Raw genomic sequence first — 18,197 nt, 5'->3', positions numbered from 1 at the left:
AGTGGTGGAAACAAAAGCCAGATGAATACAATGTTGAGGAAATCTCAGTTGAGTTATGGACTGCTAAGTGACACCTGGCAAGATGGCAGTGCTGCAGCACAAACCTCTTGTGGCAAAGACTGCAGCTGAGTGTTGGACGAGAACGGAACTAAGGTAAAAAGAAACAGGATTAAAGTACAGATGTTAAGGGGAAGTGCGCAGAGAAGTGTTTGCAAGCAGTACATGATAATTATCCGGAAATAGATTTGGCATCGGCTGAAGTGTGGAACTACCTCCAAAGAACATGAATTGTGGCATCAAAGAGGTTTGTGGATGATACCGATGGAGAAAACCAAGGGGGAGAGAGGAGCAGTGGTGGACTGATGAAGTGCAGATAGCAACTGAAACAAGAAAATGGCGCACAGAGAGAGAGGAATAAACCTGTTGATTGCTAGTAGAAGCAAAGTGAGCTGCCAAGAGGCAGTGAAGAAGGCCCAAGAGAATGCCCTACATTTCCTGTATGCTGAGCATGTAAACTACCCATAGCTGACTTGCAAAAATATCTGTCACTGCAAAAATGAGAGGCAAATGGATGGAGGATGGTATTGTTCATCATTTACAAGTGAAGGAAAGGTGGAAACAATCCTTTGATAGTCTTTTAAATGAGGCAGAGTTGCCAACATGTGATCCTAATGTGGTGCCTGAGCCTGACATAATGGAGGAATTGGTGAGACGTGCAATCCAGATAATGAAGAATAGTAAGGCAGAGAGATGTGGTGCTGGATCTGGTGAAAGCCTTGGGCAAGAGAGCCATGAAATGGATGAACATTAAAGCCATATGGCAAGACAAGAACATTCCCAGAGATTGGTGCAAGTCTGTCCTGATGCCTGTATATAAGAAGGTAAGCATCAATGATTGTGGAAACTTTTGAGGGATAGAGGTGAAGCTACTGAATGCGCCTTGGACGTCAGGACTAGGAGGGTGGAGGAACCCCACCTTGAACAAGAACAGTTGGGTTTTAGGAAAAGATGAGGAACCACAGATGCCATGTTTGTAATTTGGCATGAGAAAGGGAAGCAGCTAAGTACCACAGGACCGCATCTGGGATTCTACAGGCCGAGAAAAGGCATATGATACAGTGGACAGGAGGCTGCTCACACCAGTGCTGAGGAAATATAGAGCGTCTGAGGATTTAATAATGTCAGCTGAATGAGTATGCTGAACATGTTTTGGAACTAAAAATCCCTTTGAAGGAGAAGTCAGATGGCACCAGGGGTCGGCCCTCAGTCCACTGATATTGATCCTACTGATATGCTATGTCAGCAGGAAGATCCCAAAAGGAAAAGGTGAGAAACTGCTGTATAGCAATAAGGGCATCCTCCAAAGACCTGGAGGTACTAGTAACCCAATGGTTAGGGCTGCCAACTTTCTAATCGCACAAAACCGAACACCCTAGCCCTGCCCCTTCCCTGAGGCCCTGCCCCCCCCACTCACTACATTCTCCCCCTCCCCCCCACTCACTTTCACTGGGCATATATATCCTGAGGGATCCTATTTAAAGTGATTTGGGTATCAAGCCAAGGAGTTTTGTTTAGATCCGAGAGACTGAATCACTATGTGAACTGAAATTATTTAAGCAACTTCCTGTAATTTTGTCACTGTGCTTCACATTGTAAACTTCCAGTCTGGTGAGACTAGGGATACAAGAAAGTTACCATACACACTGCAAGTTAGTGCAAAGCTTTCTTTCCTTTTTTTAAATTTCAAGCTGCCTTCATTGTTTGACTTTCACAGCAATGAAAGTGCATACTATTAAGATGGCAGGCAAATCACTTTAGTCTTGGTTAAAATGTGAATTTGTTTTTATTTTTAAGCATTAGAGAACAAGACTTGGATATGTTTATTAACACACACAGGCCCAGATTGTTAGCTGGCATGAAATGATGTAAACTAGCTGAGGATCTTGCCCATAACTATCAACCAAGAGTAATTATTGTGTGATTAAACTCTTCCCTATTGCCTGCTGAGTCAGCAGTTGCCTGGATGTGCTGCAAAAGGGAGAGCTGCAAATACAAACCAGTGATTTAAGCAGGGGGGAGCTCTTACAGAATGAAGTTTTAAGGCTGTATAGGAAATTGGGGGCTGGATTTGCCTATATGGAAAACCTGAGTGATATAGAAGCTAGCGTTTGGGAATTCTGAAAGCTGTTTCCAGTGACTGTGGGTTCAGTTGATGGCAGTCCTGTGCTGCAGCTAGAGGGTTGTAGGTTCAAAGCTCTTATCTACAGCTGATACTGTTATGCTGCTACAGTGCTTTCTAGCACTTAGACCAGGAGACTGAGAATTGGGGTCTGTTGATTTGTATTCCCAGTTCTGCCTCCAGTTTACTAGATGATCCTGGGTAAGTCACTTAACTTCTGTCTTGGTTTCCCAATTTGTAAAGTAAGGCTAGTGATGCTTTAACAACTTTCTGTAACTTGACTTGGCTTCATTAAAGGAAAGATGTTCTAAAAGCACAAAGTATTTTTTTATTGCCATCAAAGTACCATTGTTTGACTGACTTGTCAAACTGGGGTCCTGACTCCCCATCTCCACTGGCCCTCCAGGTGGAAATTGACAATTCTGTGGCACTTCTAGAGAAGGCTTTTGGAGAAACCCAGGGCCCAGTCCAATTGAAAGCTGCACACTTTGGAAAGTTGTTCAAGAGTTTAGGTCTTTGTGTGAGCTGGTGTTGAGCACGTAATAGATACTGGGACTCAGATCTCTCTCTTTGTTGTCCCAAAGAATTTCACAAACCCCTTTGCCATGGAATCCATTACTATTTTAGCACCAGTATCAATGAAAGCTTGCCTTGCGTGCACATGCTGTTAGCGGTGCTTTCTCTCTCGACTTGACCAGAACTAAGTCTAAAGCTGTCTGCCTTAAGTCCATTGGTCCAATTAAAGTTGAAGAGTTTACTGTAACTATTAGAGTTTTAATATAAGCTTTTCTCCAGATTTCTGCACCTTGTTATGGTAACTTCTTGTCCTGTTAAAGGCAGTGATCACATATGTAACTACGTAGAAAAAGCTCTTAGTTGTAGCTGCTGTATCCCATTGTGCTAGGAGAAGCTGGAATTTGACATCTGATTTGAAGAGCTTTCAGGCAGATGGTGAAGGCTGAAGACTGGGATTTAGGAGAACTGCATATAATTCCCAGGTCTGTGGCAGGCGCCTTATGTGACCTTGGGAAAGTCACTTAGGCCCAGATCCCCAGAGGTATTTAGGCACCTAACTCCTATGGACTCCAATGGGAGTTACACTTAAACACTTTTGAGGTTTAAGGCCTTAATCTCTCTCTGGTCTGTGCCTCAGTTCTCCATCTGCAAAATAGGGATAATAGCACTTCCTTTGACTTGTTTATTCGGAATGGTAACTCTTCATGGCAGGGATGGTCTCTTGCTATTTGTATGTACAGCACCTGGCACAGTGGGGCACCGATCTCAGCAGGGAGCTCTAGCATTACCACAATACTACAAGTAAGGGCTTTGCAACGCTAAGCCTAGAACCATAGGGATAGAAGTGACCACAAGGGTTATCTAGTCTAACCCCTTGCCAAGATGGAGGATTGTTGTGATTATTTACCAAATGCAGCCTGGAATTACTTAAAGGAAAGTAAATAAAAGACGTTTCATGCCTTGAGTCAGAGTTTAACGCCAGAAGGGACCTTTAGTTCAGTTAGTCGGTATCTGACAGACCATTAAATTTCACCCAGTTACATTATGTTGAACCCAGTAACTTGTGTTTGGCTAAAGCGTAACTTCCAGAAAGGCATCAGAGATGGAGACTCAACTGTTTCCCTTGGTAGCTTGTTCTAGTGGTTAATCGCTATCACTGTTAAACTCAAATTTGAAATAAGGCACACATTTTTATCTGGCTTCAGCTTTCAGCCATTGATTCTTGTGCCTTTGCCTGCTAGATTAAAGAGCCCCTTAGCCCTCAGTACCTTCTCCCCAAGAGAAGGTTCTTGTACACTGTAGTCAAGTCACTTCACAGTCTTCTTCTTAATAAGCTAAACAGGCTGAACGTTTTCAGTGTCTTGCTGCAAGACATTTTTTCCAGCTCTTGAATTGTTTTTATGGCTACTCTGGTTTGGTTTGATAAGATTCATTTTAGAACCTGATCCAAAGTCCACGAAGTCAACCATTGATTTCAGTAGGCTCTGCATTTAATCCTCATTGCTCGTGCAAGAGGCTGAATAGATAATTTAGGAGCAGAGCCGTAACCAGGGCAAGGTGAGTGAGGCACTTGCCTCAGGCGCGCAAAGCCAAGGGGTGCCTGGCTCTCCCGGCTGCTGCTGCCTCTATGGCAACAAGAGTCGCCGGCTGGCCGGCAGAGGGCTGAGAGCCGGCAGTCAGCTGCTGCACGTCAGGAGGGGTGGGAGGAGGCGCACACGTGCTTCGCAGCCCTCCCCTCCCCCGGCACCCACCTAGAGGAGACGCTGAGGGGGCTTCCGGTGGGAGACACTGGATCATTGGCAGTGGACCTCACTCACCTAAGCAGCTGCTTGGACTTCGGTGAGTGTGGCTCCTTCCCCCAGCCACCACTCCTGCAAACACTGGGCAAGGGGTAGCCCCATCCCCCACCACCAGTGAGGCTATGGCGGGGGGCAGCAGGGAAGGAAGGAAGCCACATGTGATGGCAGTCCCCTCCCCTCCCACCCCAGCACCCACCACCCCCTCTCCGGCCCCCAAACTCTGTCCCAGAGCCTGCACCCATCCTGCACCCCACCCTGTGCACCAGCCCAGAGCCTGCACCCAGCACCCAAACTCCATCCCAGAGCCTGTACCCAGAGGCCCTGCCCCAGCCCAGAGCCTGCACCCAGCACCCAAACCCCATCCCAGAGCCTGTACCCTCACCTCTTCCCACACACACCCTCTCCTGCCCCCAAACTCCCTCCCAGAGCCTGCATCCCAGATTCCATCCCAGAGCTGATCCTCTCAAGCGTCCTACACTCCAGTCCCCTGCCCCAACCCAGGGCCTGCACCCCAGACCTCCTCCCCCCACCCAAACTCCCTCGCAGAGCCTTAGGCAGGTGGGGAGCAGCGTTCGGGGGTGGGGGCGAGCTCTGAGTGTTCTGGGCACAATCAAAATTTCTATAAACCTGCCGCCCCGATACCTGGAGGGGAGGGTGAGGAGGCGAGTCGGTGGATGGAGGGGGGCATCCATTTTCAGTATTTTAATTGTTGGTACTGCATTGATTGACTGCTGTGTGCATTAATATAGTGGGTCTTTGAATGAGGCTTTTTACTGGGGGTGAGGAGGTGAGCAGCGAGTCGGTGGCTGGAGTGGGGCGAATCTCCCAGATTCAAAATCTGGGACTGTCTTTTGGTCCTTTTTGCTGCTTTTCTCTGGGCTGTGGGTTGTCCCAATGCTGCAAAGAGGGTGTTCCCAAAGGAAGTATCAGAGGGGGAGCCGTGTTAGTCTGGATCTGTAAAAGCAGCAAAGAATCCTGTGGCACATTATAGACTGAGACGTTTGGGAGCATGAGCTTTTGTGGGTGAATACCCACTTTGTCGGATGCATGTATCGGATGAAGTGGGGATTCACCCATGAAAGCTCATGCTCCAAAACGTCTGTTAGCCACAGGACTCTTTGCTGCTTTCCCAAACGAAGGTGCTTGCTCCTAACCCCAAGGCCGTCAGTATGTCTGCTCTTCTCTAGTCAGCCCGCTTGACAAGTTTGATTGTCCTTGGTCTGGCTCCCAGCCCCTCTCCCAGGGCTGCAGCTGTCTGGAGGTGCTGCCTTCCACGCCTTGCTCAGTCACACCTCCTTCATTCAACAGGGCCATTGATTACAAAGTGGGGGGAAGATCTTATTCTACTTCTAGCAAAAAGACATTTTTCTTTTACCTTAATTATAGTACCTCAGGGGCCCCCTATAACATATTACCAGGGTTGGATACAAAGTCATATAAAAGTTATACAAAAATGTATAATGCAGAGATTTATCTACAACTGCATTGACTGACTGCTGTGTGCAGTAATATAGTGACCCCCTGGGTCTTTGAATGAGGCTTTATACTTGGGGGTGAGGGGGCGAGCGGGTGGGCAAGTGCCAGGTGGGCAAAGAGGCGAGCAGTGAGCCAGCAGGGGCTCTAGGGGCGGGCATGAGGGTTTCTGGCAGGGGAGGGAGAAGGTGAAAGGAGGCGAGTGGTGGGTGGGGGACTGACTAGGAGGGACGCAGCAAGCCAGCAGGGGGCTAGTGGGTGAAGAGGGGTGTGATGGTGGGGCTGAGCAGGGACGGGGCTGGTCCTATTTTACTGCTGTGATCCGGTCACTCTATGCCTGCCGTTTCTTCTCTTCCCCCACCCCACCCCCTTCAGCCCACAGCTGGTTGGGCGGGGCGGCGCGGGGGAAGGAGGGTTTGTTTGCGCGGGGCAGGCAGCGCTGGTGGGGGGTGTTTCCGCAGGGCCGGGCGGTGCTGGAGTGTGTGTTTTGGGGGGGCTGGGTGGTGCTGGGGCTAATTACAGCTCTGCTTAGGAGGCTTAGTCTCCTCAGGGACAGCACAAGCAGTGACAGTGCAAACCCACTGTCCAGCCAGTGTGCTTCAAACTTGCCCTGGTGAGACCATGCCAGTCTCCATGGCCCCTCAGTCCTTGGCCTCTGCAGAACTGCCAGCTGTAGTGGTTGCTTTTGTGGTGTCGATTCTTGCCCACTAACAACTGGACTGAGGCCACTGAAGTTATTTAACATGGGCCACTGAACTCTCATCAGCTGGTAACAGCTGTCAGTCACCGCTGACCAGGGCTGGTGATCTATAGGTTAAAGACTCTGTAGCCCATTATCAATATTCTGAAACATCCGGATCCCCTGGGATTTGATTAGTTTGCTATGTTCCCTGTCTAAATAGTGATTTATTTTCTAGAGGAAAGGTCTTTCCCTGTCCTAGAGCAAACAGCTGCATTGTTTGCAGACAGATTCTTTTGAAGGCTGTTGTATGTTTGCTGAGTACAGACCCCAGGAATGGAAGAGGGGAGGGAAGAGAGGCAGGGATGGATTCTCTGCCACAGCAGCTTTTCTCTGTTTAAATTCTAAATCTGTAAAATACAGCTTTCTGTTGGGACTGGGTCCGTCTCTGGGGGACTCCTGGCCGACTGGGTTAGAGGCACTTCGGAATACTCTGATTCTGAGCAGTGGAGGAGTGTTGTGCCAATAACAAATGATGACTTGAAGCACACCTTTTGTTGTCAATGAACCTGCAGCACTTACGGCAAAGATGCTCCACTGTGATAGTTTATCGCTAAAATTAACGATTTCTGCTGCACTGCCGGATCGTCCCACAGATGGCATGTGCAGATCGTGGCCTCTGCACTGAAATCTCTCCTGCCCTCTGTAGAGTTGGAGAGCCACTCAGAAGACAGAGGTATAGGGAACAAACTGGGGAAAAACAACAAGGAGTCCGTTGGCACCTTAAAGACTAACAGATTTATTTGGGCTTAAGCTTTTGTGGGTAAAAACCACTTCAGATGCAGGAAGTGGTTTTTTACCCATGGAAGCTTATGCCCAAATAAATCTGTTAGTCTTTAAGTTGCCAACGGACTCCATGTTTTTGTGGATACAGACTAATACGGCTACCCCCTGAAACTGGGGAAAGGGCATGGACAGTTCAGTGGGCTGCACTGTGACAGATTTGGCAATTTCCTGCAATATCCTTTGGAGATATTAAGTTTATTAAGCTACAAAAAGATGGGGTTTTGCATAACTGCAAGAGGGGTATTTGCATTCACTGTCCCTTAGCCATTCCCCAGGCAAACCACACTTTTTTTGTTCCAAAAGTTCATTCTTATCTGGCACTTTAAGAGTGATTTTTCATAGAATCATAGAATCTCAGGGATGGAAGGGACCTCAGGAGGTCATCTAGTCCAACCCCCTGCTCAAAGCAGGACCAAACCCAACTAAATCATCCCAGCCAGGGCTTTGTCAAGCCTGACCTTAAAAACCTCTAAGGAAGGAGATTCCACCACCTCCCTAGGTAACCCATTCCAGTTCTTCACTACCCTACTAGATTTTCCTAATATCCAACCTAAACCTCCCCTCTGCAACTTGAGACCATTACTCCTTGTTCTGTCATCTTCTACCACTGAGAACAGTCTAGATCCATCCTCTTTGGAACCCCCTTTCAGGTAGTTGAAAGCAGCTATCAAATCCCCCCTCATTCTTCTCTTCTGCACACTAAACAATCCCAGTTCCCTCAGACTCTCCTCATAAATCATGTGCTCCAGCCCCCTAATCATTTTTGTTGCCCTCCGCTGGACTCTTTCCAATTTATCCACATCCTTCTTGTAGTGTGGGGCCCAAAATTGGACACAGTACTCCAAATGAGGCCTCACCAGTGCTGAATAGAGGGGAATGATCACATCCCTCGATCTGCTGGAAATGCCCCTACTTATACAACCCAAAATGCCATTAGCCTTCTTGGCAACAAGGGCACACTGTTGACTCATATTCAGCTTTTCGTCCACCGTAACCCCTAGGTCCTTTTCTGCAGAACTGCTGCCCAGCCATTCGGTCCCTAGTCTGTAGCAGTGCATGGGATTCTTCCGTCCTAAGTGCAGGACTCTGCGCTTGTCCTTGTTGAACCTCATCATATTTCTTTTGGCCCAATCCTCTAATTTGTCTAGGCCCCTCTGTATCCTATCCCTACCCTCCAGCGTATCAACCACTCCTCCCAGTTTAGTGTCATCTGCAAACTTGCTAAGGGTGCAGTCCACACCATCCTCCGGATCGTTAATGAAGATATTGAATAAAACTGGCCCCAGCACCGACCCTTGGGGCACTCCACTTGATACCGGCTGCCAACTAGACATGGAACCATTGATCACTACCCGTTGAGCCTGACCATCTAGCCAGTTTTCTATCCACCTTACCGTCCATTCATCCAGCCCATACTTCTTTAACTTGCTGGCAAGAATACTGTGGGAGACTGTATCAAAAGCTTTGCTAAAGACCAGAAATAGCACATCCACTGCTTTCCCCTCATCCACAGAGCCGGTTATCTCATCATAGAAGGCAATTAGGTTAGTCAGGCGTGACTTGCCCTTGGTGAATCAAAGCTGACTGTTCCTGATCACTTTCCCCTCCTTTAAGTGGTTCAGAATTGATTCCTTGAGGACCTGTTCCATGATTTTTCCAGGGACTGAGGTGAGACTGACTGGCCTGTAGTTCCCTGGATCTTCCTTCTTCCCTTTTTTAAAGATGGGCACTACATTAGCTTTTTTTCCAGTCATCCGGGACCTCCCCCGGATGCCATGATTTTTCAAAGATAATGGCCAATGGCTCTGCAATCTCATCGGCCAACTCCTTTAGCACCCTCGGATGCAGCGCATCCGGCCCCATGGACTTGTGCTTGTCCAGCTTTTCTAAATAGCCCCGAACTACTTCTTTCTCCACAGAGAGCTGGTCACCTCCTCCCCATACCGTGCTCTAGAGTGCAGCTGTCTGGGAGCTGACCTTGTCTGTGAAGACAGAGGCAAAAAAAGCATTGAGTACACTAGCTTTCTCCACATCCTCTGTCACTAGGTTCCCTCCCTCATTCAGCAAGGGGCCCACACTGTCCTTGACTTTCTTCTTGTTGCTAACATACCTGAAGAAACCCAGGGTCGGTGCTGGGGCCGGTTTTATTCAATATCTTCATTAACGATCTGGAGGATGGTGTGGACTGCACCCTTAGCAAGTTTGCAGATAACACTAAACTGGGAGGAGTGGTTGATACGCTGGAGGGTAGGGATAGGATACAGAGGGACCTAGACAAATTAGAGGATTGGGCCAAAAGAAATATGATGAGGTTCAACAAGGACAAGTGCAGAGTCCTGCGCTTAGGACGGAAGAATCCCATGCACTGCTACAGACTAGGGACCGAATGGCTGGGCAGCAGTTCTGCAGAAAAGGACCTAGGGGTTACGGTGGACGAAAAGCTGAATATGAGTCAACAGTGTGACCTCGTTGCCAAGAAGGCTAACGGCATTTTGGGTTGTATAAGTAGGGGCATTTCCAGCAGATCGAGGGATGTGATCATTCCCCTCTACTTAGCACTGGTGAGGGCCTCATTTGGAGTACTGTGTCCAGTTTTGGGCCCCACACTACAAGAAGGATGTGGATAAATTGGAGAGAGTCCAGCGGAGGGCAACAAAAATGATTAGGGGGCTGGAGCACATGACTTATGAGGAGAGGCTGAGGGAACTGGGATTGTTTAGTCTGCAGAAGAGAAGAATGAGGGGGGATTTGATAGCTGCTTTCAACTACCTGAAAGGGGGTTCCAAAGAGGATGGATCTAGACTGTTCTCAGTGGTAGAAGATGACAGAACAAGGAGTAATGGTCTCAAGTTGCAGAGGGGGAGGTTTAGGCTGGATATTAGGAAAAACTTTTTCACTAGTAGGGTGGTGAAGAACTGGAATGGGTTACCTAGGGAGGTAGTGGAATCTCCTTCCTTAGAGGTTTTTAAGGTCAGGCTTGACAAAGCCCTGGCTGGGATGATTTAGTTGGGTTTGGTCCTGCTTTGAGCAGGGATTTGGACTAGATGACCTCCTGAGGTCCCTTCCAACCCTGAGATTCTATGATTCTATGATCTCCGGCTAGCTGCAATTCCAAGTGTGATTTGGCCTTCCTGATTTCACTCCTGCATGCCTGAGCAATACTTTTATACTCCTCCCTGGTCATTTGTCCAATCTTCCACTTCTTGTAAGCTGTTTTTTTGTGTTTAAGACGAGCAAGGATTTCACTGTTAAGCCAAGCTGGTCGCCTGCCATATTTACTTTTCTTCCTACACATTGGGATGGTTTGTTCCTGCAACCTCAATAAGGATTCTTTAAAATACAGCCAGCTTTCCTCGACTCCTTTCCCCGTCATGTTATTCTCCCAGGGGACCTTGCCCATCAGTTCCCTGAGGGAGTTGAAGTCTGCTTTTCTGAAGTCCAGGGTCTCTGTTCTTCTGCTCTCCTTTCTTCCTTGTGTCAGGATCCTGAACTCGACCATCTCATGGTCACTGCCTCCCAGTATAAAGAAATAGGCTGATCTGCCCAATCAGTGTTCTGTTTCTTAATCTGAAACAGTTATGAACTTGTAACCACAGAGAGAACCTTGTTGTGAGTTTGGAGGATCTCACACCTACCAGAGACCACGGTTGAAGTTAGGGTGATCTCCGATAAGCTTTTTAGCATGCATGTAGGATTTTTTTTATAGTTTTTAATAGTTTTTTTTCTCTTTTATGCTTTCATCTTAAGAATAAGTGTGCTTGCTTGTTAGAAAGGGCTGTGTAGTAACTTATAACTGTGGGCCATTATACTGTTCATAGAGTCTGGAGGGAAAGCAAAGTGCAGACACTGGTTTAGGCAGGATAGCTTTCTGCAAATATCATAGTGTAGGCAGGGAGCTGGGCAGCCTGGAAACTGGGGTCTCTACCCAAGAGTAGTGATGAATGAGGAGCTGGGAGCCTTCGGTGTCCTGGGCAGGCCACAGAGGGAGAATACAAGTACAGTTGCCTGGAGCTGTGACATGAACCACTCACTAATGGGGGGGGGGGGGTGTTTAACACCCACACACCCAGTGGAATGATCTGGGGGATCCTGTGAGAGGGGAGAACTTACACATTTCTCTCTCCTGGCTCCCTCCTTTGGATTTTTTTTGGTGGGTGTGGATGATATTCAGCCAATTGCTGATAGGGTAGACTGCACCCTGTACAGACAAGTGGCCAGAGATCTGTCTTCCCATCCTCACCTTGGCTAGTATCAGAACAGTGGTGTGCACAGCCGAACCCATGGAGCTGTGCATGAGCTTAGGCAGAGTATTCTCTGCCAAATTATTCACGTAAAATCTGATATACACTCGTTTCTCTGTGAGGACAGAGAATAACCTCCCCCACCAGAGTTCTGGATTGAGAGTCTTGTCGTGTTTTCCTGTGATCAAATGCAGAGGGGCCTCCTGACCATTGATTTGTTCTTGCTTGTTCTTTAGCAGAGAGCTTAGATTGTATTCAACCCTCCCTTGTATCTACTAACATCACTGGGCTCTGTGCAGAGAATGCTCTGTGCAGAAATAACGCTGCTCCAGATGTGCAATCACAGCCCAGTTCCGTGCTCCAAGTAGCAATCAGTTCTTTTTATTATTTGAATTCTGGTAGCACCTAAAGGCTCTAACTGCAATCAGGACTCTGTTATGCTAGGTGCTGTACAGCCACTTTAGTAAGAGACACGGTGTCTGTCCTGAAGGTCTTACAATCCTAAATAGGCAAGACCGCCAAAGGAAGAATGATTATCCCGATGTCTCATTGAGGGAACTGAAAGAGAAGTGACTTGCCCAAGGACCTACAGGGAGCTTGTGACAGAGCTGGCAGTTGAGCTTGTGTCTCTTGAGTGGGTATGAAAATGAAGGTTATGCAGATACATCATAGAATCTTTTCTGCCGGCCTGTTTCTGTTCATTCTTGCACCTGGGAATAGCTGGATTACTTGCAGTAGTAAGCCCTGTGCATTGTGATGAGTGTATGCAGGACAGTTGTAGACAATAAAGCTCACTCCAGACCTCACCATCTGCCAGAGTTAAGGGACTTCTTGCTGTCTTGTTGGAGAATATGGGATATAGAAAAACAAATTACGCAATAGATTGAAAGGACCAAATTCTCTGTTGGTGTAAATGGGTGGCTATCCATTGACTTCAGTAGAGCGGCCTCAATTTACACCAAGAGAGAATTTAACCTATAGTAGTGAATTAATAGAACATAAGTTTACTTGCATGCCTCCACTCCTGCATTTAGTACTTTTAGGGTTCATGGTATGTACTAATGGCTCACAAAATGTTACTTGAAGAGGAAAGGCATAGAGTCTCTGCTGAAACTGGCTGAACTCTGTTGTTGTAGCATTGCACTTCTCTATTGCAAGTCGGACTGGATTTTTACAGCTGTGCTGAAAACCTATCAAAATAGGTGAGAGTGGAAATGCTCATGGACTTTAAACTCTAGCTGACCTAGTGGTGTCTGCTATAGCAAGGATCTTCCCGCAGGTGGTGTTTTAATTCTCATCCTTGGACAGTTGGAAAAACAAGTGTCTGAAATATCTGAAGGAGGCTTGTGGGGGTGGGGGTCATTTTGTACAGAGATTCTTACCCACTAGGAATTTTCTGGTGCATTAGTAGTGAATTTGGGGAGCTACCTAAATTATGTCACAAAAGAACCACATCTGTCAGCCTCTCAAGTCCAGTTAAAATCAGAGCCAGCTTTCGGCATGCACAGAAGTGTTTTGCCCAATCTTTGTTGATGTCTGACAGATACTCCGGATGTCTCTGTATGTAGTCATCAGATTAGTAGTTGTAGATAGCCGAGAGGTGGACATGAACAGGTTTGTACAGTTTGGAATAACACATGCAGCATCCAGTTTATCTGGCAAGTCCTGGCTTTGTCCATCCTATGGATTTTTGTGGCCCAAACTTCCCACTGATCAGTTTCACTCAGCTGAGTGAATCTCTTGTGCCTAATAAAGTCAGTTCTTGCTGTTTTACTTCCAGATTCTAAGCGCTGGGTTCTGGACAGTGTTGCTCTGCACCCATTCCAGGCCTCTGGTTTTCCACTGAAGTGGATTATCCCAACTACCTAGTGATTAGTTCTCAGAAGAAGCATCCCACAAAATACTGCTTGAATTTCCATACTGCCTCTGTTGTAGGACCATGAGTATTGGAGCCAATGAATCTGGGCTAAGCTCAGTTTGTAAACTCTTGTTTACTTAATTACTAGCAAATGAGCTAGTAATTAAGATGGGTGCAAGATCAGGCCCTATGCAAGAAAGGGATGAATCCTTTTTGCTGTGCTTCAGTGGGGATTAGGAAAGGGGGAATCATGGATTCATGGCCCAGGGTTAGTGACTGTGTGGCAAATGCTTGAAAAACAAGAGTGTCCCCATCTAGTCGCTAGGACACTCCACTAGAGTCGTCTTTGCACTGTTAGTGATCACAGAGAGTCTGTGTCTGTTGCATTAAGATACCAGTAATGTTCAGATTGCTCACTGAGACTCTGAAAGAAAATGCTTTCAGATGCCCTGTTGCATGAGTGGATAGAGGGGGTGGTAATGTTCCTACTTAGTTTCTTTTCTGGATTATGTTTTGTTACAGCTTGAAATATTTAACATTGATACTTAACAGAGCCGCACTGCAACCTCTCTGTGATCCAGCAGGAAAGTAAGCATGCTGTTGGTGGGAGGTGTTTGAGGGGAGTCCTTGCAGGCCAAAGCTTGTCCTTTGACCTCCTCATCAGAGGCCAGATTTTTTCCTTTGGATGTTCTGCGGAGCCTGTCAGCACCTCGCTTTTAGGATGTCTCTGGTGAATGCCACGAACCAGATGTATGTGCAGCTGGAACATCAGAGACAGCGTTGTCCAACCACAGGGAATCTAGAGTGAGGCATTCCCTTTGCAGAGAGCACTGAGGCATTTTCTGACTGTGGAGAGGGGCAGCTGTGGATGAAGAACATTTCTAGATCCTGCAGAATCCAGTGATGTAAATGGACCTATACTGACTATATACTTGAGGTGATTATGTGATAACATTGATCACTTCATTTAGATCCATGTTGGTTGTTGGTTCTTGTAGGGAGCCTCTTCTCTTGTTCTCCTGCTCATTTGCTAGTGTTAAGCAGCTCTGTTGTCCTACAACAGCATGGTCATCCTAGGAATTTGATATAATAGCAGTTTGGTTTAATTGGTTTTGGTAGTTACATTATGAAAATGTCACCTTTTCTCATCCAGGTTTTAATCTGAAGGTCACTGATGTGTAACTTTGTGATATTGATGTTTAGTCTTTGACGAGATTAAAAAGAACTGATTGATTGGTCTGGACGTTTGTAGATTCACAGATTTTTAAAGGCCAAATTATGATAATTTAGTCTGACCTCCTGCATAACACAGGCCAGAGAATTTCATCCAAGTTTTATGTTCATATCTTGTTTATGAATTTTGGGAATGCTTTCACTGCACTTTGCAAGCAGGAATGCAATTTAGAATCACTCTGCCAAGGCACTGGTATGTCAGAAGATTATCAAAAGCATATGTGTGTGTTCTCCATGTAACTAATATCAAGGAGGGGTAGCTATAGCTCAGTGTGTTTTATATAACCGGTTAAAGCTTTTATAACACAGAAAATCCACCCTATTAACTTTTTGTACTATTAATAAATTGACAGCAAAATAAATACTAGGAATTGGATTCTGTGTTATCCTGCACCTTGTGTAGTTACTTACACCAGTGCAAAGTGAGTGTGAAATGCTACCAGGTCAGAATGCACCATGCTCACAATTGCCTGGGTGGGAGGGATAGCTCAGTGGTTTGCACATTGGCCTGCTAAACCCAGGGTTGCAAGTTCAATCCTTGAGGGAGCCAGTTAGGGATCTGGGGCAAAAATTGGGGATTGGTCCTGCTTTGAGCAGGAGGTTGCACTAACCCTCATGTTCTATGATTTGGGAGCATTTTACGCTCCACACCACTGTGAATGACTATGCAAGATGCAGAGCATTGGTTGATCAGACCTCTATGTTGAAGAAGGTGCATCAGTGGCATCTTAGCAAGCATAGCACTACACCTCCCTAGCAAGGTTGGGAAGAGATGCTTTTCTACTGCCTTCACCCATCAAGCATAGATGCATTTGCTATTGCGTATGCCCTGACATGCCTATTGTGTGCCATACAAACGTGCTCGGCTGACCCATGTTTCCCCCCATTATGGGCACTTCGGCCACTGATCAGTGTGTAGTGCTGCCTTTTGCAAGTGATGCAGCTGCCAGAGACTGGAGCTTTTAAAATAGCAGAACTCCCATCCAAATAGCTGTTTTTTCACCATTATAAAAAAAAAATATGGAGGGGAACACACACAGCCATTTTATGAGATCGCTATAGGGTTTAACCTGAAACAAGAGATTCTCCAAAGCAGCTGTACGTAACTAGAGCTTTGTCTCCTAGTTTTGTTTTTTGCTTTCAGATTTGATGGGCAGGAAGAAGGGGAATTGCCCTCCTGGGGATGGTGGGGTTTTATTTATTTTAGTCTAGGAAGCAATACCATGGGTCAGAGTCCACACTCATTTGCACCCATGGCTGTCTGCAGGGTTGGATGAGGGTAGGATGGAACAATTTGGCAGCAGCCCTGGGTTCAGCAGGGGTGCGTGGGTGCAAGTGAGATGAGAATGTGGTACTTGTTCGTTTGCTTTTTGTTTATAACTTAGTTTTTCCTCTCCTAATTTTTGCTCTCCAGTGAATGTCCAGCCACAGTGTCCCTGCCGTGTGCTGCTGCTGCTGCACAGGGGGAGCTTCCAGGGCTTGCTGAAGGAAGATGGCTTTCTGGACACAGTTGGGATTGCTGCTATGGAAGAACTTCACGTACAGGAGAAGGCAGACAGTAAGTTTAAGCCATTCTTTTTGTTTGCCTGCCTAAGTTGCAGCCTCATAACCCACCAGACATAGAAGAAAGAGCAAGACACACTGGTTCAGGATGTATCGTGTAAAAATGTCCATATTAATATGATGGTCAGATTTTAGGCTTCTGAAAGGACCCAATCCTGCAAGGTGTTGAAATGACCTTAGTGAGGCTAAGCTAACCTTAGCTTTTTCTGTCTGTCTCAGTGATGCCAAGCGTGCTGATGAAGCCAGGAAATTCTGTGTAGTTGAGATTCTCCCATTTTATGCATTCTGCATCAGGTCCAATCATACAGAGCCTGCTCCTTTAGCCCATAGGTTCTCAACCTGCAGTTTAAAACAGGTGTCCTTCACGTATTGATAGATTGAGGGGGATCCTTCCATGGAAAAGGCTGAGAACACCTGTTCTAGACCTTATGTCAGGGGTGGGCAAACTATGGCTCGGGGGCCTCATCCGGCCCTTCAGACGTTTTAATCTGGCCCTTGAGCTCCTGCTGGGGAGCAAGGTCGGGGGCTTGTCTGGCTCCACATGGCTCCCAGAAGCAACGGCATGTCCCCGCTCCACCTCCTACATGTAGGGGCAGCCAGGGGGCTCTGCACCTTGGCCTTGCCCCAAGTGCCACCTCTGCAGCTCCCATTGGCCAGGAACCACACCAATGGGAGCTGCAGGGGCAGCGCCTGTGGACGGGGCAGTGTGCAGAGCCGCCTGGCCACACCTCCGCGTAGGAGCCGGAGTGGGGACATGCTGCTGCTGCTTCCAAGAACTGCTTGAGGTAAGTGCCGCCTGCACCCCTGAGCCCCTCCTGCACCCCAACCCTCCCACCCTCTGAACCCCTCAGTCCGAGCCCAGAGCATCCTCCTGCACCCCCAACCCCTCATCCCCAGCCCTACCCCAGAGTCTGCACCTCCAGCTGGAGCCCCTACCCTCCCCACACACCCCAGCCTGGAGCCACCTCCTGCACCCTGGACTCCTCATTTCTGGCTCTGCCCCAGAGCTCGCACCCCTAGCCGGAGCCCTCTCCCCCTCCCGCACCCTAGCCCCCAATTTCTTGAGCGTTCATGACCCACCATACAATTTCCATACCCAGATGTGGCCCTTGGGCCAAAAAGTTTTCCCACCCCTGCCTTATGTGAACTGATTTCAGCAGAACTGCTCATATAAGTAGAGGGCTGCAGCGTGGCCAATAGTGCTATTCTGTCCATTCATCTCTATAGCCCTATTTCTCCTTCTTATGCAAAACATGTACAGGTCCAGATCCTCCCTTGGTGTAAATTGACGGAGCTCCATGGATGTCTGTGGAGCTATGCTGGTTTGCACTAGCTGAGGAATTGACCCCTGTATCTCAAGAATTTGTTATGCCCAGGCCTTCCGAGAGTCATGTGTTCTGAACAAAATAGAAGGTGGGGAAAGGAATTTAGTTTTAGTTTTAATCTGTACTGACCATGCAGAATATACTAGTTTACTGGGCAACATGGACATAATTAGACATCTGGGGATACCACCAAAACGTAGTGACCTATATAGAAAATTAGTGAACCGTGTGACTGCCAATGAAAAAGGCCTTCTGGCTCTTCTTTTGGGCTGTGTTCTTGGTTGTCTTAATCCACGTTTTTTGGTACCGTCTGGATAGCTTCTGTGCTGTAGTTTTCCTGGCTAGTAGCCCATTGGATGAGAGAGAGTGCTAATAATTTTTTTTAATAAACCATTAGTTAGCTTATAATGAAGGCCTCAGGCAGAATAATTTTAGTGCCTTCTCTGGTGCCTGTCCCCAAGGCCTTTATCTTGCTAATGATCCAG

General features: G+C 47.2%; 1 protein-coding gene across 1 annotated transcript in view; it reads left to right on the top strand.

The window, feature by feature from the left end:
• The window catches only part of ABCA1 (ATP binding cassette subfamily A member 1), a 134,497-nt gene that overhangs the window by 8,127 nt on the left and 108,173 nt on the right, over positions 1-18,197 (top strand). Inside the window, exon 2 of the mRNA XM_045022061.1 lies at positions 16,239-16,382. Within this exon, the coding sequence (XP_044877996.1) occupies positions 16,317-16,382 (66 nt within the window). The 5' untranslated portion in view covers positions 16,239-16,316. The remainder of the gene's footprint in view (positions 1-16,238; positions 16,383-18,197) is intronic.

This window comes from Mauremys mutica, chromosome 6 (genome assembly GCF_020497125.1).
Source record: "Mauremys mutica isolate MM-2020 ecotype Southern chromosome 6, ASM2049712v1, whole genome shotgun sequence".
Lineage (NCBI taxonomy): Eukaryota > Metazoa > Chordata > Testudines > Geoemydidae > Mauremys > Mauremys mutica.
Note: the sequence above shows the minus strand (reverse complement) of the source record. Positions and strands in the feature narration are given on the sequence as shown.